We start from the raw sequence: 25,236 nt of genomic DNA, 5'->3' as shown, positions 1-25,236 counted from the left end.
TTACATTTTATGTATTATTATGTGACAATAAAAACAACCATATTGATTAGGATGTCAGTATGGCAAACTAATTCCAAGGAAAGAATGATACCACAGAAGAATTGCAGTTCACAGGCAACAACTGGCTTCAAGTTAAAAAAAAAACATAACAGAGCAATCCCAATGCATATCAACAGAACAATTCCAGTACATAGACAGCCCAACAAAAGTCCTCAGGTAAAACTTCAATATATGAGAATATCAAACAGAACAGGGAAGCCGATCAATCCCAATACACAGGCAGCAGATGAGCACCAGAACACTGGCAAAATATCATTCCAATCCACAGGCAAATCAATACCAGTACCCAGGCTTTTGGACCAATACAGAGCAAGAAGATGAATTCTACTGGGATGGCAATTGGTAAATTTCAGTCCACAGGTAACAGGTGAATTCCACTTTGCAGGCAGCAAAGAAATCTAATTGCATAGATCAACCTCATTAAACAACCAACAAGGGCCAATTGTTCCCAGCATGCAGCAAATGATTTCCCAAACACAATCCCAGTACACCTATGGATAATTTCCAGTTCACATATGACAGATCAAATCCATTACAGAGGGCAGATCAATCTTAATTTACCTGCAAATTAATCCCAGTTCACAGGCAGGAGATCTATTACAATTAGACTAATCGGATGAAACCATTTATGTCAGCAGTGGAACCATATTTTGATGTACTTAGTGTCACACAACCTAATGTTGTATATCCTGGTGATGCCAGCTCAACTGTCCTTTGTTCATTTCATTCCTATGAAGTAGATTGGTGTGGAAGATCTCAAGCATGGTTATTCCTCATGATGGTTTGCTCTTCACCAGTCCCGGACAGTTTGGCAGCAACTTCCTTTGAGATTCACCCTTCAGTGATCGTACCACTGAGACTATTCCCGGTAAGGAGCTTTGGAAGTACATTTTAAATGTGCATCTCTCAGTTCTTCTTCTAAGTGTTTGTTGTTCAAAGATGCTGAATAATCATCTTTGGAGGTAATGAGGAGCAAATTTCCTTGCCTGTGCCTGGCTTACTCCCATGAAATTTCATGGAATTTGAAGGCAACATTAAGGACTCCCAAAGTACTTCCTTCGATCTGTGCCTCGCAACTAGGCTTTTCCTACAAATAGGCAATTACTTACCTGGAAAATGTGGCATGTTGGTGAAAGATTGTGTGAGTACATCTATATTGGGCTTCTGTTTGTTCCATTTATAGGACAACACTATAAATTTAGACATGCAGGGTACAGGAAAATCCCAAATAATTATCCAGGTATATTAAGAATAAAATGGTGGGAGGCGGGGAGGGGAGGGGATGTGTGGCCATGCTGAGGATCTGAGCAGACGTGTTTCGCAAGAGATCTCCATAAAAAGTATTAAAAAGATGGTCTGAAGGCTCAAAAACCAGAGTTTTATCGACAAAAATGAATAAAACTAGTGCTAAATGACCGAGGCAACCAAAAACAAAAGAAGCAACAGCTCAGCCAGGAACATCAAGTGAAAGCCCGTTGAGGAGTGGCTCAGGAGGGGCTATGGGACTGGCTGAACCCAGCAGAGCTGGGGAAGGGGTGATGGCCCAAGATATAACCACCACCCTGAACAAGATGGAAACTTTCTGTACTCGTTTTCACGAGTGTTGAATCGGCGATAAGAGACATATTGGAAAAGATATTGGAACAAATATGGAGTGACCTTCTTTTGCTTTCTCCAGCTTAGATCATTCTTAAGAGAAAGGTGGGGACCAACATTGACCCCACCAGAAATTAGTGAAACTGAACTAACGGTTTGGATGGAGAATACACCCAAATTTATTACAAAAATGTACTATGCTTTCCAGAGTGAAAGTGCAAAACCAGGATTACAGAGGTCAAGAGAACGATGGGAGTTGGACTTCGTTGTGGTGATTTCAGAAAGAAGCTGGTCAGACTGGTGTAAAGACAGCATGACATCAATTATAAATGCAAGATATGGAAGGGTTCAGTTTAATTTTTTTTATACCAATTATATCTTACCCCACAGAAATTATATAGGACAAAGACAGAAATATCAGAGATGTGTTTCAGATGTGAGACTGAGACAGGAACTTTTCTACATGTTATGTGGTCATGAGTGAAGGTGAGGCCATTTTGGCAAAACATCACAGAAAAATTAACCAGGATAACAGGAGCGGCCTTCACAGGTGACCCAGAGCTGGTAATTTTATGGAAATAAACAACAAATTGAATCTCATTTATAAAAATAGCACTGGCTGTAACACTTTGAAGTCCAACTCCCCTCTACTTATAGCACGATGGACTGCATCTTTTGTGAAGATCTGGAAGCAATACTTGGACCACATAGTGGCCCAAATTCGGTAATAAAAAAGACAAAGGATGCAACTATTTTATATATATGTGAATGTGGTTTCCCCAGTTGTACTCTATCTATTTAAAAGATATGCAAGCTCTGATGATGAGCAGATTCGTATGTATGGAAGTTGGGGGGGGTGGGGGGGGAGGGAGGAATTGTTTTGTTTGTTGTTGTTTATAATAAAAAGTTTAATATATTGTGATAATAAAATTTTCATTATGTATATTTTTGGGAAAAAAAACCAAAAATATAAAAAAACATAAAATGATGGTCAGGGAGAAAATTGATTCCCTTAATGAACAACATGGCATCTTTGGATGGAGCCACAGGAGATGGGTGAAATTTTAAATGAATATTCCTCACCCATCTTTACCATAAAGAAGATAAATGAAGCAAAGAAACTGCAGCAAATGAGTTATGATGTCATTCTGGAAGGAGGTGCTGATAGCCTTGGAGCGCAATAAGGTGAACAAATCCCAAGGGCTTAACCAAATGCATCCCCACACCTCCTGGAAACCTAGGGAAGAAATTGTGGAAGTCCTTGCAGAGATATCGGTATCATCTTTAGCTGCAGGAGAAGTTCTGGAGGGTGGCTATCATTGTACCGATTTAAGAAGGGGAGCAGGAACAAACCAGGGAATTATAGGCTGGTGAGTCTGGGGTCAGTAGTGGGAAAGTAGCTGGAGAGTTCTGAGGGACAGGATTTGGCAGCATTTAAATAGATAGGGACTGATTAGAGATAGTTAGCATGGCTTTGAGTGTGGGAAATCATGTCTCCTGAATCAAATATGAGTTGTTTGGAGGTGATAATGGATTGATGAGGGCAGGGCAGTTGAAATTGTATATATGCTTAAGCAAGGTCAGATGGGATCCAAGGAGGCTGACCAATTAGATTCAAAATTGGGTTGGATAGCAGGATTCATGGGTAGTAGTGGAGGATTGGTTTTCTGATTGGAGTCCTGTGAACAGTGGTGTGCTGCAGGGGTCAGTGCTGGGTCCATTTTTGTAACCATATGGGTGACAAGGTACTGTAGTTAACACAATTAGTAAATTTTCAGATGACACCAACATTGGTGACAACAGGGGACAGTGATGAAGGATATCCAAGTTTATAACATGATCTAGATCAGTTGGGAAGGTGAGCCAAAGAGTGGCAAATGGAATTTAACTCTAACAAGTGTGAGGTGTCAAATCAGGGAAGGACTTACACAGTCAATGGTAGGGTCCTGAAGAGCTTTGTAAAAGAGAGAGAGACTCAGGGGTACAGGTGCATTGTTCAGGTAAAGTGGCAGTTCAGGTAAACAGTGGAGAAGAAGACATCTGACACACTTGCCTTTATTGGACAGGGCATTGAGTACAAAAGTTGAGCCATCATACTCATCTGTACAAATCATAGGTGAATACTGTATGCAGTTCTGGTTGTCCATTTACAGGAAGGGTGTCATTATGTTGGAAAGGGTGGAGAGATGCATTAGAAGGTTACTGGGACTTGAGGGCTTGAGTTATACGGAGAGGTTTGATAGGCTGGATCAGGCAGATATATAGATTGGAAGGGTTTTTAAGGATATGGACCAAATGCAGACAAATGGGAAATTGATTGGCATGGACAAGTTGGAGCGAAAGACCTTTTCCATGGTGAGAAATTGACTGATACACTCTGGAGTAATTGTATAGTAAAGTCAAACATCTTGAAGCCACAGCACAAAGCCATGTTAACAATTTATATACTTTGTTTTGGATGGAAAATAGGAAGGATGGGAACAGGATAATAGAAGTATCAGATCTACTGTATTATTACAGCCTACTCTACACAGTCTATCAGAAAAAAAATCAAAGACAATGATCTTATTCTCAATCAATCATTTCACCAGGGAAGAACATTATTACTTGGCACAATAACATTTTAAAAGAAACGTTTGTTATCTAGGTGTTTGGTATTTAAGAGGGTGCTAATCACTAAATTAAACACATTTTTGGAGTGGGAATAAATTGAAAATTAAGGGAAGAGGAATTAATCCAGGAATGGTGTGGTATATTTTTAAAAAATTTAATTTAGACACACAGCACAGTAACAGGCCCTTTTGGCCCACATGCCCATGCCCCCCAGTTATACCCAGTTGACCTACAGTCTTGAACGGTAGGAGGAAACCCATGCAGACACAGGGAGAATGTACAAACTCCTTACAGACAGCGCTGGATTTGAACCACCATCTCGATTGCTGGCACTGTAAAAGTGTTGCGCTAACCACTATGTTTATCAGGCTATGTACTTAGATTTTGCAACATCTCCCTTCACATTTGCCCAGAAATGTGAAGACAAATTATATCCTGCAGAGGAAGCAGATCTTGATAGAAATAGATTTTAGAAGAGAAATCAACAGAAAAAAAAAGAACATTTAACTCCATAAATACATTCTGGAAAGGAGAGGGTTAAGGCTGCTTCAGTAAGGCGAATGTTGCAATATGCAAAGAATTTAATGAACAAAGCCCATACACCCACTTAATCTCATTAGGACACTGTTTTGCAATTATAAAAATCCTCTCGGTATTCCCTCTTTTGTCAGACGTTCTGGCTATTTAAAACACAAGATCCTTTATTCTTCAACCCAAACTGTCAGAAATCAGCTCTCACCAAATCTTATTAAAGCTGCTGCAAATTTTTTTCCAGGGTGTAATGGACGTACCATGCAGTTTCCGTAAATTTTCATTAAACCAGCAGGTTTTTGTTTTGAACATAGATTTATAATGTTTATCCATTAGTATTATTTTCACTGATTAGATCAACTAGATATAAATGTATCTTCTTGGGTTTAAAATACAAGATTTTTTGATGCAAAAGAACACTCAATTATTTTTATTACAGGTAGCATATAAATGAATCTACAGCACATTAGTTTTAGTATTGCGGGCTGCAACATGCAAGCACTCTCTGCAGACATTTCAAAAATAGGAAAGTGTTTCCTAAGGAAAGATTATTTGGTAAATTGGGTTCACTGATACTTCACAAACTTGAATTTCTGGGCATACCTGTGAAGACTTTAAATGCCTCTGGCTGTATTCTTTCTCAATCTGCTTCAACCTGCCACTGGTCTGTAAAAATAAAAGGAGAAATGTAATATGAGATAGGCAAAGAGGAAGAACGTGCAGAGACACTCGCTGTTGACCTAGGTTGCTTGGCACCTAATCGGTATGCCTGTCACTTAGTATCTGGGCTCTATGCCAGTTCCAACACCCCTTCATGGCAGCCAAAAGCACAGGGCCTTGCTTTGATCTTCAGCCAACTCGTCATCACTTGAAAGGAAAAATCCACCCTCTGTTGCCAATTATTAGAAAAACATAAAGGGCTTTCTGGATGAAAAATGACAGCATAAAGTTTATCAGAATGACTTCACCTTGGTGAAAACAGAAACACATGCTCTGATGAAGACTGTGAAGGTACAATAGGACACGTATGCTTTAGAGTGCCAGATGATGTTTTAAGAAGAGTCTGGGAGCAGCAAGAGGAGGGAGGAGGAAGGACCTGGAAACAAAAAAAAATGTTAAAGAATCTGCAGGGGCAATTCCACCCTAGGGAAGAAGCAAGAACATTCTCCAACATACACCAAGGTGCAAAGAGCTCTCAGAACTTCAAAGGGCTTGTGCACTTATTGTAAATGTGGCCATTAGCAAAACTGTACTCCACCTTTTTGCAGTAAGGCCATTAAATGTAATTACTGCTAACATTTTTTTATGATTTAAGCACAGAACTGATACTTTAGTATATTTTGAAAATGTTTATGTAAGCCAAAAATGCTATTATTATTAAAAAAAAATCAACATTTAAAATAATGTCATTTTCCCCTTGCTTGATGAACACCCACAATTATTCAGCTGTGTGGGAGAGCTCTCAGGTTTCTATTCCTTTTGTGTATTTGTAATGGTGACTTTTTGATCTATCCTTGTTCTGAGGAAAACTCCATTTTGCACAACTATCTAATTGCACAACAGTGTAATGACAGACTGTAGAAAGACCATTCCACACTCTGCATGCATCTACTCTTTAGAAGTGGCATCGAATTAATTCTACTCCCTGTCCTTTTGTCTTTTAATATTTTCATGTATTTATTATACATTTAAAACAAATAGCTGGATGGGTCACGTCTCCAGAATGGAGGACCATCGCCTTCCCAAGATCGTGTTATATGGCGAGCTCTCCACTGGCCACCGTGACAGAGGTGCACCAAAGAAAAGGTACAAGGACTGCCTAAAGAAATCTCTTGGTGCCTGCCACATTGACCACCGCCAGTGGGCTGATAACGCCTCAAACCGTGCATCTTGGCGCCTCACAGTTTGGCGGGCAGCAACCTCCTTTGAAGAAGACCGCAGAGCCCACCTCACTGACAAAAGGCAAAGGAGGAAAAAACCAACACCCAACCCCAACCAACAAATTTTCCCTTGCAACCGCTGCAATCGTGTCTGCCTGTCCCGCATCGGACTTGTCAGCCACAAACGAGCCTGCAGCTGACATGGACTTTTTACCCCCTCCATAAATCTTCGTCCGCGAAGCCAAGCCAAAGAGAAGAAGAAGAGAAGAGAAAACAAATAGAGTTAAATCTGATTCCATCACTCTCTCAAGTGTTGCATTCTGAAAATGTTAAAGATAGAACACCATACATAGTAGGGGAATGGAGTGAAAGATTAAAAATGGGTCTGGAGACATTGAGATGAGTCTTCTTTAAGCATTGCCTGAATATTTGAAACTAGGTGCTCTATGTTTCTACATACATCTACAGTGATTGGAATTGGCCAGTTTAAGAAAGATCCATACAGCATGGATGCAAATCAGCAACTGCTATGAATTATATTAAAGGAATAGAAGGATTTCCTCTGAGAGACGATGAAAGATCTGTGAGAATGTATGCACAAATATTGCAAGAATGCAGTGGCTGTCATCAATGTCAAAGCCACTCAGTGAACTGCTGGGTGCAGAGACAACTAAGTCAAAGAAACACCAGCAAAAATTCTTTTCAAAAACTGAATACTACACAGATGTCAGTATTTTGAAACAACAGGGGTTGAAAAACCGAAGAAACGTGATAATGAAAATAGTTTCAAAAGAACCTACCTGTATGGCACTACAATTCTGACACTAGTTTGAATCAATCTGATGTACATTTTATTTGGCTGTAAAACCAATGCCTTAAATTCACCAGCAAAAATACTAAAGCATTTTCTTTCCGTTTACAGCAGCACTTGGATTCCCCGCCAAGTGTTAACCAGATGATTGTGCAGGTTTACAGTTCTGAGGAACATTATATCATGGTTTCCAGAATTCGTGGTTTGCAAAATCTTTCATTTTATTAGAAAAATGCTCAGTTTTTTAATGAAGTTATGCACACATTAAATAAAAGGACAACCTGAGCACGTCAATGGACTCTCATTGTGAAAAGATCTTTATCTTACCACATGGGAGTTTTAAGTGAATATGAGTAAAGAAGTAGCTTTGAAACTTTATATCGGCTGCTTGAATTCAGGCTTCACTTATTTTTCACTATTGACCCAAGTATACAAATATTTTTTGGCATTGTTTATTTGGAGAATTGGGTATTTTTAGTGTTTTATTTAATGGTGATAATAAAATCTATTCTCATATACAATGTACAGTGCACCAAAATTTTTACTTGCTGCATCTGAACAGGTACTTCGTAATTTAAAAAAAACCTATTTCAACAGTATTCCTAAAAATAATTAAAAAGAGAAAACAAATTCAAAAGATGAAAAGTTAATCAATATTCAGTTACCATGGTGCAAGAAAACAAGGCATTATGGTCGTGCAGCAGTGTATCAAGGGGAGATTCAAGAGCCTGATAGCCATTGGAAACCTAGAGGTGCTGGTCTTCAGGCTTCTGTATCTTCTAGATAGCAATGAGAAGAGGTTGTGAGGAGGATGATTAGGGTGCTTTATGATGTTAGGTGCCTTGAGGCAGTGCCTCTCATAGATGCAGTAAAACCCCAGGTCAACAGAATTCAAGCAGCAGCAGCTTCGAGTAACTGGCAAAAAAAAAATTGAGGAAAATAAATAAAAAAACCTGGAACCTTGGCGTTGTGTTGTCACTCTCTAAGACTGTGCTGCCTGGATTTATTAATGTTAATCTTCAACCTTGCTCAGCGGAAGGGGCTTTGAAATTTATTTATTTTATCTTTTTTTTTGTTATGTACTATTTTAGTGTATTGAGTGTGCTTTGGAACACTATAACTTTTTTTCTCTGATCTTATAGCACACTTCATAATTGTATTGTTCAATTTTTTATTGTCAATAAAAATATTTTTTAAAAATAAGAATAAAATAAAAGGCAAAAAATATTAAAGTTTAAAATTGTAAAAGTTCTCTGAAGTAACACATAAACCTTTGGTGAAGATGGGAGCAAATATTCAGCCAGCTTGGTCTTGTTTTGCTCGAGGCAGCTGTTTGAATAAAGTTGTGTGAAACAGCAATGGCATCACCCAGGATGAAGAGCTGGTTGATGCTGCTCCCCATTAGGGTGACTCTCTTAAAGTGTCTCCTTATCCCTGCTTAGTAAGAGTCACCCCAGTCAGAGGCTTTATCTGTAAATTTGGGGGTTGGGTGGGGAGGGGGGGGTGGTTAATTATGTGTAATGTTATTGTTTTTCTTTTGGGTGGCTCCATGGAGGAGAAGGAATCTACAGATGCAGCAATGGTTAAATGTTTTCAAAAAATGTGACTGAAAATAAGCAAAATTTTCAGGTTTATAGATTAATGCAATGAAGTTTGTTCAGTGTCAGTACAGTATTGTTTTTTTTCTCTTTCAAACTGTTTATATTTAACACAGGTGGATTAGTTAGACATTGTAAGAGTAAGTCTCAAGCATCCAAAAAATACACTTATCCGGCATCCACCAATCCCCATAGGTGCTGGACTCCAAGGGTTTTACTGTATACAAAGCTGTAAAATGTGTAAAGTTTAGTTGGAAAAGAAAGGATTGGTCAAGGAGTTTATAGTGCTCATTCCTCATTTTCTCTCTTGTACTCAGAGATGAAAACCATTAAACTATGAAGAGATTATTTTCCAATACCTTGTTTTAGTGCTTAATGCTTTCAGAAAAATATTGAAAAAAAAAGTTTAATCAATGCTAGTGAGCTGGATAGACCTCCATGAAGTGAAGAAGTCTGAGTGGGAATCTGAAATGATAGATTGCACACAACCTTTCCCTTAATAGGTCTATCTATAACCACAGGGTTTAGAGGTGGATTAAAGAAGATTTTTATTTCCCCCAGAGGGTGATTGGAACTGAAATGCACTTCATACAATGGTTGGTGGAAGCAGGTACTCTCACAACATTTTAATATTACTAAATGAGCACTGAAAATGCCATACCATGCAAGACTTCATGCTGACTCGTGGAAAATCGGATAAATATAGAGAGGCCTGCACGTACCCGGTAAGTCATAAGACCAGTTTCCTTGCTGGATGGCTCTGATTGCACTGATTGTCACGTACCTTAAGTATATTTTAGGTGGGGAGGAGGAAATAAGGGAACTGTACAAGCCATATTCAACCACAGTACATCACACTCCACCTTAATCACTTCTTGCATGAGACATAGCCCAGTAATGCACAGTAATGACATACTTGGAGCCAAAGATTAGTATTCCAATGCAAGTTTTCTCTTCTTACAAAGTTACCAATGCAATATGACAAGTTTGATCGGTGTAACTTGAATCTGAAGCAATCAACCAGTTGCAGAGGAAAGTTGCTTTTCCAGAATTTAAATGGAATGTACTTCCGTCACCCGCACCATTTGTTTGACGAGGGAGATCAAAGTCAGTCCGTACCGTTCTAGCTTTCTGAAGATATTTCAGATTTTGCAAGACATGCTGGTATTGTTGGAAGCATGCATGTGGACTTGGGTGTGGAGGTTTTATTTTTGTCATGACCAATGAGTTGGAAAGGAAGTAAAAAAAAATAACTCAGTGCACTTTGTTAAGTTTTGCAGGCTACCATAAAGTCCTGCACTGTCCATTTGCTATTTTGGTGATGGTCACAGTCCCACAAGCTCTGAATATTTGCAAGAGCTACATAAAGGAAAGAGGAAAAAGATGTGCATCATTCATTCATGCAAAGTTTTCACAAAAATATTTTGCAGCCAGTCATGGGTATTGAAAATGGCAATTGTGCATGGCAAATAATAAGTAATCTAATCATTTTTGAGATAGCCATTTCCAGAGATGCTGACAGAGGGCTAAGTATTAGCCCAGGGAAATTCTCCTACCATTCCTTGAAACTGAGGTCTGGTATTCTGTGGTTTAAAGTCTTATCGAAAAGATGGCATCTAGGATTTATGTTCAGTTCTATATGGTTCTTTATGCATCCATCTCACTTTATCAGATTTTAGCAATCGCAGCCTTTGTCTTCTAATCACCCACTCCACCCTGTGTGACTCATCTTCCTCTGACTGAACTTTCTGCCTCTCTCTACATCTTCCAATCTACTGCCTCTGTCCATCATGCTTCACCTCTCCCTGGTTCACCACAGCCACATTGGCCATTTGTCTTCCCCCTCCCTCCTGCTTCTCTTCTCCACATCCCCAGTCTTTTTTTTTAAATTTTTTATTTTTCACACCATAAATCACATTAGCCATGATACACACTTTTTCTTTTTCACACATATACAGTGACTTTTTCTCCCCCCCCTCCCTCCTCCCAAGCCACCCCCCCCACCCATCCATTTTAGGTATACAATCTAGGTTACATTAAACCAGTCAGACAATGTTGTCATTCAACAAAAATACACCAGAAATTCTACTGAGTCCATTCTTTTCTTTCCTTCTCCTTCCATCAACTTAGGTAATGATTGTCCCCGGTAGGTTTTCGCTATTGTATTTAATGTAAGGCTCCCATATTTGTTCGAATATTTCAATATTATTTCTTAAACTATATGTAATTTTTTCTAATGGAACACATTTATTCATTTCTATATACCATTGTTGTATTTTCAGATTATCTTCCAATTTCCAGGTTGACATAATACATTTTTTTGCTATGGCTAGAGCTATCTTAACAAATCTTTTTTGTGCATCCTCCAAATCAATTCCAAATTCTTTGTTTTTTATGTTACTTAGGAGAAAGATCTCTGGATCCTTTGGTATATTGTTTTCTGTTATTTTATTTAATATCTGATTGAGATCTTCCCAAAATTTTTCTACTTTCTCACATGTCCAGATTGCATGAATTGTTGTTCCCATTTCTTTTTTACATCGAAAACATCTATCAGATACTGTTGGGTCCCATTTATTTAACTTTTGAGGTGTAATGTATAGTCTGTGTAACCAGTTATATTGCATCATACGTAGCCTCGTATTTATTGTATTTCTCATTGTTCCAGAACATAATTTCTCCCATGTTTCCTTTTTTATCTTTATATTTAAATCTTGTTCCCATTTTTGTTTAGTTTTACCATTTGTTTCCTCATTCTCCTTTTCTTGCAGTTTAATATACATATTTGTTATAAATCTTTTGATTAACATTGTATCTGTAATCACATATTCAAGGTTACTTCCCTCTGGCAAACTCAAACTGCTTCCTAATTTATCCTTCAAGTAGGATCTCAATTGGTAATATGCCAGCGCTGTATCTCCAGTTATATTGTACTTATCTCTCATTTGTTCAAAGGATAAGAATCTACTTCCTGAAAAAACAATTTTCTATTCTTTTAATCCCTTTTTTTTCCCATTCTCTAAAGGAAAGGTTATCTATTGTAAAAGGGAGTAACTTATTTTGCGTCAATATTAGTTTTGGTAATTGATCATTTGTTTTATTTCTTTCTACATGAATCTTCTTCCAAATATTGAGGAGATGATGTAATACTGGAGAAGTTCTATGTTGTACCAATTTTTCATCCCATTTATATAATATGTGTTCAGGTATCTTTTCCCCTATTTTATCTAATTCTAATCTCGTCCAGTCTGGTTTTTCCCTTGTTTGATAAAAATCTGATAGGTATCTTAATTGTGCGGCTCTATAATAATTTTTAAAGTTTGGCAATTGTAAGCCTCCTTGTTTATACCATTCTGTTAATTTATCTAGTGCTATTCTCGGTTTCCCCCCTCTCCTTAAAAATTTCCTTATTATTTTCTTTAACTCTTTGAAGAATTTTTCTGTCAGTTGTATTGGCAATGCCTGAAATAAGTATAATATCCTTGAAAAAATGTTCATTTTAATACAGTTTATCCTTTCTATTAGTGTTAGTGGTAAATCTTTCCAATGCTCTAAATCGTCCTGTAATTTTTTCATTAGTGGATAATAATTGAGTTTATATAATTGGCCGAGATTTTTGTTTATTTGTACACTTAGGTATCTTATTGCCTGCATTTGCCATCTAAATGGAGATTCCTTCTTAAATTTTGAGAAATCCGCATTATTCATAGGCATTGCTTCACTTTTATTTACGTTTATCTTGTAACCCGACACTTCTCCATATTCCTTCAATTTCTTATATAATTCTTTTATTGATAGTTCTGGTTCTGTTAAGTACACTATAACATCATCCGCAAATAGACTGATTTTATATTCCTTGTCTTTTATTTTTATTCCTTTTATATTATTATCTATTCTTATCAATTCTGCTAGTGGTTCTATAGCTAACGCAAACAATAAGGGTGATAGTGGGCATCCCTGCCGCGTTGACCTGCTTAAGTTAAATTGCTTTGATACATGTCCATTTACTGTCACTTTCGCTAACGGTCCCTTATATAATGCTTTAATCCAATTAATATACTTCTCCGGTAAACTGAATTTTTGCAATACTTTGAACAAATAATTCCATTCTACTCTGTCGAAGGCCTTCTCTGCGTCTAAAGCAACTGCTACTGCAGGTGCTTTATTTCCTTCTACTGCATGAATTAAGTTAATAAATTTACAAATATTGTCTGTTGTGCGTCTTTTTTTGATAAATCCAGTTTGGTCTAAATTTACCATTTTCGGTACCTGCTCTGCTAATCTGTTTGCTAATAGTTTAGCTATTATCTTATAATCTGTGTTTAGTAAAGATATTGGTCTATATGACGCTGGTGAGAGTGGATCTTTCCCTTGTTTTAGTATTACTGTAATTATTGCTGTTTTACATGAATCTGGTAAGCTTTGTGTTTCATCAATCTGGTTGATTACATCCAGGAGGGGCGGAATTAATAAGTCTTTAAATGTTTTGTAGAATTCTATTGGAAATCCATCCTCTCCTGGTGTCTTATTATTTGGTAATTTTTTAATTATCTCTTGTATTTCTACTGTTCCAAATGGTTCTGTTAATTTATTTTGTTCCTCTATTTGTAGTTTTGGTAGTTCAATTTTAGTCAAAAATTCATCTATTTTCCCTTCTTTCCCTTCGTTTTCAGTTCGGTATAATTGTTCATAGAATTCTCTAAAGTTTTCCTTAATTTCTTTTGGATTATATGTAATTTGTTTGTCTTTTTTCCTTGATGCCAATACCATTTTCTTAGCTTGTTCTGTCTTAAGCTGCCATTCCACATCCCCAGTCTTGATGAAAACTTTCAGCCTGGACAGAGAAATTACATTTGATGTATCTCTTAGAGAATTTTTATATTTGTAACTAGAAGAATAGAAAAGGAGTACCAGTGAAGGAATACCAAGTTATTAAACAAAGTTAGAGAATAAAACTTTTCTCCAGCTCTGGTTTCCTCCCACTGTTCAAAACGTACCGGGGGTTTAGGTTAATGGGGTATAAATTAGGCTGCAATGGCCTGTTACCATGGCTGCAACTGGTGGGTTGCGACAGAAATTGGTGCTGAGCCTCCAGCTATACTGATAATTTTGACGAGAGGATCATATGTAATATATACAGGTATTGATGGCACAAACTGGTTGTCAGTGTGGACTGGGAGGAGGATGCAGTGGTCTTCTTTGGCTTGGCTTCGCGGACGAAGATTTATGGAGGGGGTAAAAGTCCACGTCAGCTGCAGGCTCGTTTGTGGCTGACAAGTCCGATGCGGGACAGGCAGACACGGTTGCAGCGGCTGCAGGGGAAAATTGGTTGGTTGGGGTTGGGTGTTGGGTTTTTCCTCCTTTGCCTTTTGTCAGTGAGGTGGGCTCTGCGGTCTTCTTCAAAGGAGGTTGCTGCCCGCCAAACTGTGAGGCGCCAAGATGCACGGTTTGAGGCGATATCAGCCCACTGGCGGTGGTCAATGTGGCAGGCACCAAGAGATTTCTTTAGGCAGTCCTTGTACCTTTTCTTTGGTGCACCTCTGTCACGGTGGCCAGTGGAGAGCTCGCCATATAACACGATCTTGAGAAGGCGATGGTCCTCCATTCTGGAGACGTGACCCATCCAGCGCAGCTGGATCTTCAGCAGCGTGGACTCGATGCTGTCGACCTCTGCCATCTCGAGTACCGGACTGGAAGGAGGATGCAGTGGTACTTCAAGGAGATATATCAATAAGCTAAGTGACTGGGTGAAGATAGAATATAATGAATAAAATGTGAAGTCATCTACTTTGGGTTGAAAAATTGGAAAAACAGAATATTGTGTCAATAATGAAAGTTTGAAAGGTATTCAAAGGGTTCTGAATGCCCTTGTATACAAATCATTAAAATATTAAAAATTAATATATGGTTACATGCATTTAGAAAGATGGTGAGTGTAAAAAGATTTGAATACATGAGTAAAGGCTGTGGAGCTGTTAGCACCAGACCTGGTATGGTGTATTCAGCTCTGGTCTTTCTCGCCAAGGAAATATCACTGGATCAAAGGCTGATTCAATTGATTCCTCGAAATTTGAGTTTGATGCAGGGATATTGTTGAAGTTGTCCTGTTAAAACCAGGGGGTCAGAATTAAGTGTCAAATTAAGAGGTTGGCCATTCAGAACTCAGAGAAGTTGAGTGCAACGTACGTATGCACCAAAGTTTTTACTTGCTGCAGCCAAAAATATATTTTGTTAAAAAAAAACTGCAATAGTATACATTAAAGTAGATAATAAATGTAAGACAGACGGTATAGAGTATACAGTATACAGTTAGCATATTGCAAGAAAGCAATGGTGTTACAATAGTGTAGATTATTGTGGTGTTGGAGTAGTTTACGATTAGTATGGTAGGGGAGTTTCAAGAGCCTGACAGCTATTGGAAATAATTTGTCCTTGAACCTAGATGTGCTGGTCTTCAGGCTTCTGTACCTTCTACCTGAAGAGACTGTAATCAGGGTGATAAAGTTATATCTTTTTATTCGGTTTAGTGAAGCTTTGAAATTTTCTACCCAAGAGGACAGTGGAGGCTTAGTCTCTGCATAGATTCAAGACAAAGATCAGAATCAGCATTTATTGTCATGAACAAGTCATGAAATTTGGTGTTTTGCAACAGCATCATAATGCAAACGTTCATATTATAACCATCTTACAATATTATTATAAATAAAAAAATAAAAATAATAGTGCACGAAAAGTAAGTCAATGTCTTTGGTTCGTTGATTATTCAGGAATCTGATGGCAGTGGGGAAGAAGCTGCCCTTGTACCATTGAGTGCTCATCTTTGGGTTTCTGTAAATTTTCCCCGATGGTAGCAGAGTAAAGAGGCGTGGCCTGGGTGGTGGGGGTCTTTGAGGATAGAGCCGGCTTTTTTAAGGTACTACCTCGTGTAGATGTCCTCGATGGAGTGAAGTCTGGTGCTTGTGATGTCACAGGCCGAGTTAACAACCCTCTGGAGTTTACTCTTGTCCTGAGAGTTTGTGCCTCCATACAAGGAAGTGATGCATCCAGCCAGAATGTTCTCCATGATACACCTGTAGAAGTTTTTGAGAGATTTCAGTGACACACCGAATCTCCTCAGACACCTCACAAAGTATAGCCACTGGCAAGCATTCTTTTTGATTGCATCAACATAGAGGCTCCAGGACAGATCCTCAGAGATGTTGACACCCAGGAATTTGAAATTCTGTACCCTCTCCACTATTGAGCCCTCGATGAGGACTGGGTCGTGTTCCCTTGACCTCCTCCTTGGTTTTGGTGACGGAGCGCAAGGTTGTTGTTGTTACACCATTCAACGAGCTGATCTCTCTCCCTCCTGTATGCTTCCTCATTGCCGTTTGTGATTCTGCCAACAACTGTGGTGTCAGTGGCAAATTTGTAGGTGGCATTGGAATTGTGCCTGGCCACACAGTCATGGGTGTTTAATGAGTAGAGCAGTGGGTGAAGCAGGCATCCTTGGGGTGCGCCTGTGTTGATGGTCAGAGAGGAGGAGACGTGGTTTTCAATTAGTACTGATTGTGGTCTTCCGATGAGAAAGTCAAGGATCGGTAGATTTTTAGATATTTAAGGAAGTGCTGGTAAGTGGCATTGAGATAAGAAATCAGTTGTGATCTGGCCGAACTGCAGTGTGGGCACACAATGGCGTTCTCTGCTTGTACTTATGTTCTTAAAAAGAACTATGTTGACTTTGTGCAATAAATTAGGGACTGTCTTTCTGGTCATAAACCAGCAGTTAAGTACAAATAAATCAACATTTACCCATTTAATTTTAAATATTTTAACAGTATTTTCATTGTTTGAAGACTTGTTTGTCCAACATTTGATTTATCAGTAACTTTGACAGTCAGTAAGTCTGGGTAAAACTTCATTTTCATGAAAGCCATATCAGGTATAAAACCGGACACATGCTCAGCTGTGGTGCTCCAATCAGCTGGGGACCAGCAGGGTTGTAGATGAGGTTACATTTGATTGAAGATTAAGCAGTATAGTGAAGCCATTCCAGCTAAAAGCAGCACATGGATTAAAAAATTGTTGATCTTTGATTTTAGATAGATGAAATTATTCTGCAATGACAATATAAGCCAAAGCCCTCACAATAGAGCCAAGAGGGAGTAAACTCACAAGACTGAATGGGGAGGATAAACAGCATAGGTTTGTGGTGAAGGCCAAGTTTAAGTTAGATAATGACAAGTTGGAAAACAATGTTAAAAGTTAAGCAACTGGAGTCCTTTAAAAGCAGGTGGATGCTGCAGGGGTAAGGGCATTTAAACCTATCTTATGCAAGCCCGTATATACTGGTGGGATATTTGATGACAGCGGTGTATCACCAATGAGGCTGAACACTCACACATTATCTTTTTCTCTTTTTTTTCTTTGGCTTGGCTTCGCGGACGAAGATTTATGGAGGGGGTAAAAGTCCACGTCAGCTGCAGGCTCGTTTGTGGCTGACAAGTCCGATGGGGGACAGGCAGACACGGTTGCAGCGGCTGCAGGGGAAAATTGGTTGGTTGGGGTTGGGTGTTGGGTTTTTCCTCCTTTGCCTTTTGTCAGTGAGATGGGCTCGGCGGTCTTCTTCAAAGGAGGTTGCTGCCCGCCAAACTGTGAGGCGCCAAGATGCACGGTTTGAGGCGATATCAGCCCACTGGCGGTGGTCAATGTGGCAGGCACCAAGAGATTTCTTTAGGCAGTCCTTGTACCTTTTCTTTGGTGCACCTCTGTCACGGTGGCCAGTGGAGAGCTCGCCATATAACACGATCTTGGGAAGGCAATGGTCCTCCATTCTGGAGACGTGACCCATCCAGCGCAGCTGGATCTTCAGCAGCGTGGACTCGATGCTGTCGACCTCTGCCATCTCGAGTACTTCGACGTTAGGGATGAAAGCGCTCCAATGGATGTAGAGGATGGAGCGGAGACAACGCTGGTGGAAGCGTTCTAGGAGCCGTAGGTGATGCCGGTAGAGGACCCATGATTCGGAGCCGAACAGGAGTGTGGGTATGACAACGGCTCTGTATACGCTTATCTTTGTGAGGTTTTTCAGTTGGTTGTTTTTCCAGACTCTTTTGTGTAGTCTTCCAAAGGCGCTATTTGCCTTGGCGAGTCTGTTGTCTATCTCATTGTCGATCCTTGCATCAGATGAAATGGTGCAGCCGAGGTAGGTAAACTGGTTGACTGTTTTGAGTTCTGTGTGCCCGATGGAGATGTGGGGGGGCTGGTAGTCATGGTGGGGAGCTGGCTGATGGAGGACCTCAGTTTTCTTCAGGCTGACTTCCAGGCCAAACATTTTGGCAGTTTCTGCAAAGCAGGATGTCAAGCGCTGAAGAGCTGGCTCTGAATGGGCAACTAAAGCGGCATCGTCTGCAAAGAGTAGTTCACGGACAAGTTTCTCTTGTGTCTTGGTGTGAGCTTGCAGGCGCCTCAGATTGAAGAGACTGCCATCTGTGCGGTACCGGATGTAAACAGCGTCTTCATTGTTGGGGTCTTTCATGGCTTGGTTCAGCATCATGCTGAAGAAGATTGAAAAGAGGGTTGGTGCGAGAACACAGCCTTGCTTCACGCCATTGTTAATGGAGAAGGGTTCAGAGAGCTCATTGCTGTATCTGACCCGACCTTGTTGGTTTTCGTGCAGTTGGATAATCATGTTGAGGAACTTTGGGGGACATCCGATGCGCTCTAGTATTTGCCAAAGCCCTTTCCTGCTCACGGTGTCGAAGGCTTTGGTGAGGTCAACAAAGGTGATGTAGAGTCCTTTGTTTTGTTCTCTGCACTTTTCTTGGAGCTGTCTGAGGGCAAAGACCATGTCAGTAGTTCCTCTGTTTGCGCGAAAGCCGCACTGTGATTCTGGGAGAATATTCTCGGCGACACTAGGTATTATTCTATTTAGTAGAATCCTAGCGAAGATTTTGCCTGCAATGGAGAGCAACGTGATTCCCCTGTAGTTTGAGCAGTCTGATTTCTCGCCTTTGTTTTTGTACAGGGTGATGATGGTGGCATCACGAAGATCCTGAGGCAGTTTTCCTTGGTCCCAACAAAGCTTGAAAAACTCATGCAGTTTGGTATGCAGAGTTTTGCCGCCAGCCTTCCAGACCTCTGGGGGGATTCCATCCATACCTGCTGCTTTGCCACTTTTCAGTTGTTCGATTGCCTTATATGTCTCATCCAGGGTGAGGACCTCATCCAGCTCTAGCCTTAGGGGCTGTTGAGGGAGCTGGAGCAGGGTGGAATCTTGGACTGAGCGGTTGGCACTGAAAAGAGATTGGAAGTGTTCTGACCATCGGTTGAGGATGGAGATCTTGTCGCTGAGGAGGACTTTGCCGTCTGAGCTGCGCAGCGGGCTTTGGACTTGGGGTGAGGGGCCGTACACAGCCTTTAGAGCCTCGTTGAAACCCCTGAAGTCGCCAATGTCCGCGCTGAGCTGGGTTCGTTTGGCGAGGCTAGTCCACCACTCATTTTGGATCTCCCGGAGTTTGCGTTGAAGATGGCTGCATGCGCGACGGAAGGCTTGTTTCTTCTCTGGACAGGACGGCTTTGTAAGGTGAGCCTGGTTGGCAGCTGCTTCTTTGCCAGCAGCTCCTGGATTTCCTGGCTGTTTTCGTCAAACCAGTCCTTGTTTTTCCTGGAGGAGAAGCCCAGTACCTCTTCAGTGGATTGCAGTATGGTAGTCTTCAACTGGTCCCAGAGGGTTTCAGGGGACGGGTCCGTGAAGCGGGTTGCATCGTCGAGCTTTGCTTTGAGGTTTGCCTGGAAGTTTCCTCTCGCTTCGTCTGACTGCAGGTTTCCAACATTGAACCTCTTTCTGGGGGCTTTACTGTTCCTGGGCTTTGGCTTGAAGTGAAGGTTGAGCTTGCAGCGAACCAGCCGGTGGTCAGTGTGGCATTCCGCGCTAGGCATGACCCTGGTGTGGAGCACATCTCGTTTGTCACTTTCTCGCACCAGGATGTAGTCCAGGAAGTGCCAGTGTTTGTATCGGGGATGCATCCAGGTGGTCTTAAGGCTGTCCCTCTGCTGAAAAAGGGTGTTTGTAATGACAAGCCGCTGTTCTGCGCAGAGCTCCAACAGGAGGCGCCCATTGTCGTTGCACTTGCCGACGCCATGCTTGCCCAGGATTCCTGGCCAGGTTTCTGAGTCTTTGCCGACACGAGCGTTGAAGTCGCCCAGGATGACAACCTTGTCGGCTGTAGGGGTGTGTTTGATGAGGTTGCACAGGTCGGTGTAGAACTTGTCCTTTTCTGCTGGTTCCGCCTGGAGGGTTGGAGCATAGACACTGATGAGCGTGATGCGACGCTTGTTTTGAAGGGGGAGTCGCATGGACATGATTCGGTCCGAGAGGCCTGTCGGAAGGTTTTCGAGTTTGGAGGCAATGAAGCTCTTGACCATGAAGCCTACACCAGATAGGCGTCGTTCATCCGAAGGCTTGACAGACCAGTAGAGTGTGTAGCCCGCGCCGCGTTCTTGGAGGCTGCCTACATCTGCCAGGCGGACTTCACTGAGAGCGGCTATGTCGATGTCAAGTCTGAGGAGTTCATGTGCAATGAGGGCAGACCGACATTCAGGTCGGTGGCTGTCAGCCTTGTCTAGCATGGTTGAGTTTGTGAGCATCTTTTGAGGGGGAGGACGTGGAGGGGGAGGACGTGGAGGGGGAGGACGTGGAGGGGGAGGACGTGGACCTGTCCTCGGGCCTGCGCAAAGGAGCTTTTAGATGGAGTGCAGTGCGCGCAGTACTGGCCCCACCCTTTACACCCATGGTTCGTGTGCCGTGGCCGAGCAAGCTGGGACGTGGCAGCGAGGTCCTTGGGTCGTAGGTTTTATATCGGAGTGGCCTTCTCCTATGCAGGTTTCTTACCCAGGCTGGGGGGGCCTGCCTCCCCTCCTAGGTCGGTCCATACTGCCCGGACCGGGGCCGAGGCCGCCGCAGCTCACCCTGTGCCTGGTCTGGGGCCGCCGCCTCCCACTCTCTGCCCGGATCGGGGCCTCCGCCTGCCTCACTTGACCGAGGCCGGGGCCGCCGTCTCCCCCTTGCTCCTGCCCGGATTGGGGCCACCGCCGCCTACCCTTCGCCTGGACCGGGGCTGGGGCCGCTGCTGCTCTCCCTGTGCCCGGACTGGGGCCGCCGCCTCCCACTCCCTGCCCGGACCGGGGCCTCCACCTGCCTCACTCGACCGAGGCCGGGGCCGCCGTCTCCCCCTTGCTCCTGTCCGGATCGGGGCCGCCGCCGCCTACCCTTCACACATTATCAGTACATCAACAATTTACAATTAAAGGGTAATGGAATCACTATGGTCAACAAGGATAGACATCTCATGACTTTATTGCTTTCCCTTTAGGTAGACACAATGGTACATTTATGGTATGTACAAGTTATCTTGGCCGAAGATCATGTTTATCTGATACCCCTCATTTTTCAAATTTTTGGAAGGGACAACACTTCCACTCATCATTTATGGCTAAGACTAGAGGTGCTTCAATTTTGATTGATCAATCTATTCCATTTATTAAACATTATTGCCGACAGCAGTGGACATCTTTTAATTTTGTCTTGCAAGCTTTGTAATAAATTGTTTGTTTTTGTTCATGCTTATGGGCCCAATATTGAAGATCCAAACTTTTTTAAACGTTTTTTCTCTCTTTTCCCAGACAAATGTATATTTTTTGATTGCAGGAGGTGATTTAAATTGTTAGCTTGATTGCTCATCTCCCAAAATTGTTACTTTAAATAAGTCTGCTATACTTATCAACTAATTTATGCTGTAATCAGGTATTATAGACATTCTCCATCCTATTCAAAAAAGAATTTTTTCTCATACTTACTCATGGATTGACTATTTTCCGGCAGTCTAACAACTAATTACACTTGTTGATTCTTGTAATATGAGAGTATAATAATTTCAGATAATTTTCTAGTGGTTTTATCAATGAATATCCCAGATTTACCCAGAACCATGAAACAATAGCATTTGAATCCTATCTTGTTGTCTGCCCCTGAGTTTTTGAAATTTATGAAAGATCAATTTGTCTTCTTTTAATTCCTCTTCTGAGGTCTCTGATTTGGTTATCTGGGATGCCTTTAAAGCATATATTTAAGGTCATATAATTTATTTCATGGTGTTATGGGACCAGAGGATCCCAAAACCCAGCTGCAATAGAAATTCACCAAGACAAATGTTTACATAAACATTTGCTTTTAATTATCTTTAAACATAAAAACAGCATCAAACTTTAACTTATTACTTAACCCTCTTCTAATTCTAAGCACACATGTATGTAATCTGTGTAGAAGTTCAGAAAAGTTCTTTGATTCACAGTCCAATCTCACTTCTCACTCCTCCAAGTTCACCGGTATCAGGCAATTCTTATACTGTGCACAGAATTTAACATTTATGAATCTTCACCAAGCTTTGGTGGTTGAAAGGTAAATGGTTACTGCTCAGGAAGGTTCTGGTCAGTTTTCAGAGATTTGTTGCTCGTTGGACACAAACTGATTCCTTGCTGAAGGAACTTTCCCCCTCAAGGTTTTCCAGATGATAACTTCTTTCTTTCAGGTCACCACAGAGTTCCTGTCTGTTTCTCTTTATTTCATGTGAAACATTATATAGCCAGCCATCTCCTCTTATGGATCACAAGGGCTTTGACCAGGCTGAACTAAGAACTCACAACCTGTCTTCAAAATGGTTTTTTTCACAAGCTTTCTAGCTTGTCCTGTTCCAGTCCCAGTTGCTGCTGCTGAACTGTAGAATGAAATTCTTTCTCTCTCTCTCTCTCAGAGAAAACCACATGACCCTCTTGGACCAGCAAAATGCACTCAGAAAGATTGTGGCACCAGACCCAATCTTCCAAGTTCATTCATCTGTTGTTCTCCAAAATAATAATCCATTACTCCACAGCATGTCCAATTAACACCTACTTGTGATGTCTCTATAGGTATTCTTCAAAGTTTTTGGAAAGGCACTTGGAGCCTGGACTGTATGGCTTGAGCAGAGCTCTGGCATTTTAAATGAGATCTGTGTTGTGAACTGTTTGTGACCTACACTAAAAAACCTCCTACAATTTATCTCCTTTAAAACATATCTATATAAAATATAACAATCTGTCACAATGGTTAAAGTGAAAATGAGTGCTAACTTAGAGAGAGATGAACTGGCTAACTAATTGAAATCTATTGACCAATAATATGCCTTAACTCCTAAAGCTGAATTGTTTAAAAAAAGGATTGAATTTTTTACCTATCTTATATAGACCCAACTTTTAAAAAATAAATCTAATTTTTACATATATGGGGAAAAGGCTGGGAAAATCTTATGCTTCCAAATTATAAACTACACAGCTTATCAGCTCATTATAGAAATTTGTAAAGATGACAAAGTAATTACTACTGACCATAGTGAGATAAATGAAGTCTTTTGTCAATATAGTTCTAAATTATATAGTACTGAATCAATTAAAGATTCAGATTTGATGGTACAATTTTTGGACAAAATAAATCTTCTTTCATTGTCTTCAGGGAAACAGTTATTGTTGGGAGAAACTTATTTTTTCTGAAGACATTGTCACAGCAATGAACTCTTTGCAGCCCTGTAAAGTTTCCAGTCCCAATGGTTTCCCAACAGAACTTTTCTTATTTATTGACAGCTTATTTAGATTTGGTACTTTCTGAATCTTTTACTGCTGGGAGACTACTGGATACCTTTTATGAAGCCTCAATCTCTTATTCTTAGAAAGAATAAAGACCCTTCTGATTGTTCTTCCTACTGGCCAATTTCTCTTTTGAATGTTGATGCTAAGATATTTGGCCCATAGACTAGAATATATTATGCCTCTTTTTATTTCTGAAGATCAAACTGGGTTTATAAAGAGTTGTTGTTCACAATTTAATATCCGCCATCTATTAAATATCCTTTACTCTCCCACTATTTCACCAACTGAATGTATTGTTTCCTTAGATGCTGAGAAAGCTTTTGATAGAGTAGACTAGAACTATTTATTTAATGTATAAGAGAAATTTAATTTTGGCCTCAAATTTATTGAATATATGTGTCTCCTACTGCTTCAATTTTTACTAACTCATGAAATCCAAAATATTTAAGCTCCACCTTGGAACTAGACAAGGTTGCCCTTTAAGCCCATTATTGCTTAATTTAGCATTAGAAACATTAGCAGTGGCCTTTTGGCAATCTGATGACATTTCTGATAGTACAAGGAATAGGACTGTTCGTAAGGTCTCGCTTTATGCAGATGACCTTTTATTATATATATATATGGCGGCATCATCTGCAAAGAGTAGTTCACGGACAAGTTTCTCTTGTGTCTTGGTGTGAGCTTGCAGGCGCCTCAGATTGAAGAGACTGCCATCCGTGCGGTACCGGATGTAAACAGCGTCTTCATTGTTGGGGTCTTTCATGGCTTGGTTCAGCATCATGCTGAAGAAGATTGAAAAGAGGGTTGGTGCGAGAACACAGCCTTGCTTCACGCCATTGTTAATGGAGAAGGGTTCAGAGAGCTCATTGCTGTATCTGACCCGACCTTGTTGGTTTTCGTGCAGTTGGATAATCATGTTGAGGAACTTTGGGGGACATCCGATGCGCTCTAGTATTTGCCAAAGCCCTTTCCTGCTCACGGTGTCGAAGGCTTTGGTGAGGTCAACAAAGGTGATGTAGAGTCCTTTGTTTTGTTCTCTACACTTTTCTTGGAGCTGTCTGAGGGCAAAGACCATGTCAGTGGTTCCTCTGTTAGCGCGAAAGCCGCACTGTGATTCTGGGAGAATATTCTCAGCGACACTAGGTATTATTCTATTTAGTAGAATCCTAGCGAAGATTTTGCCTGCAATGGAGAGCAACGTGATTCCCCTGTAGTTTGAGCAGTCTGATTTCTCGCCTTTGTTTTTGTACAGGGTGATGATGGTGGCATCACGAAGATCCTGAGGCAGTTTACCTTGGTCCCAACAAAGCTTGAAAAACTCATGCAGTTTGGCATGCAGAGTTTTGCCGCCAGCCTTCCAGACTTCTGGGGGGATTCCATCCATACCTGCTGCTTTGCCACATTCAGAGCCAGCTCTTCAGCGCTTGACGTCCTGCTTTGCGGAAACTGCCAAAATGTTTGGCCTGGAAGTCAGCCTGAAGAA

General features: G+C 40.9%; 1 protein-coding gene across 7 annotated transcripts in view; it reads right to left on the bottom strand.

The window, feature by feature from the left end:
* The window catches only part of cep112 (centrosomal protein 112), a 399,081-nt gene that overhangs the window by 98,238 nt on the left and 275,607 nt on the right, over positions 1-25,236 (bottom strand). For 6 of the 7 annotated variants that reach the window (XM_069929793.1, XM_069929789.1, XM_069929788.1 and 3 more), the window contains one exon: positions 5,404-5,466. The exons of the other annotated variant lie outside the window; for it this stretch is intronic. In XM_069929793.1, coding sequence (XP_069785894.1) covers positions 5,404-5,466 — 63 coding nt within the window. The remainder of the gene's footprint in view (positions 1-5,403; positions 5,467-25,236) is intronic. 7 annotated transcript variants of the gene reach the window in all.

Source organism: Narcine bancroftii, chromosome 3, assembly GCF_036971445.1.
Source record: "Narcine bancroftii isolate sNarBan1 chromosome 3, sNarBan1.hap1, whole genome shotgun sequence".
Taxonomy (NCBI): Eukaryota; Metazoa; Chordata; class Chondrichthyes; order Torpediniformes; family Narcinidae; genus Narcine; species Narcine bancroftii.
The sequence above is the reverse complement of the archived record's forward strand: the minus strand, read 5'-3'. Positions and strand labels throughout refer to the sequence as shown.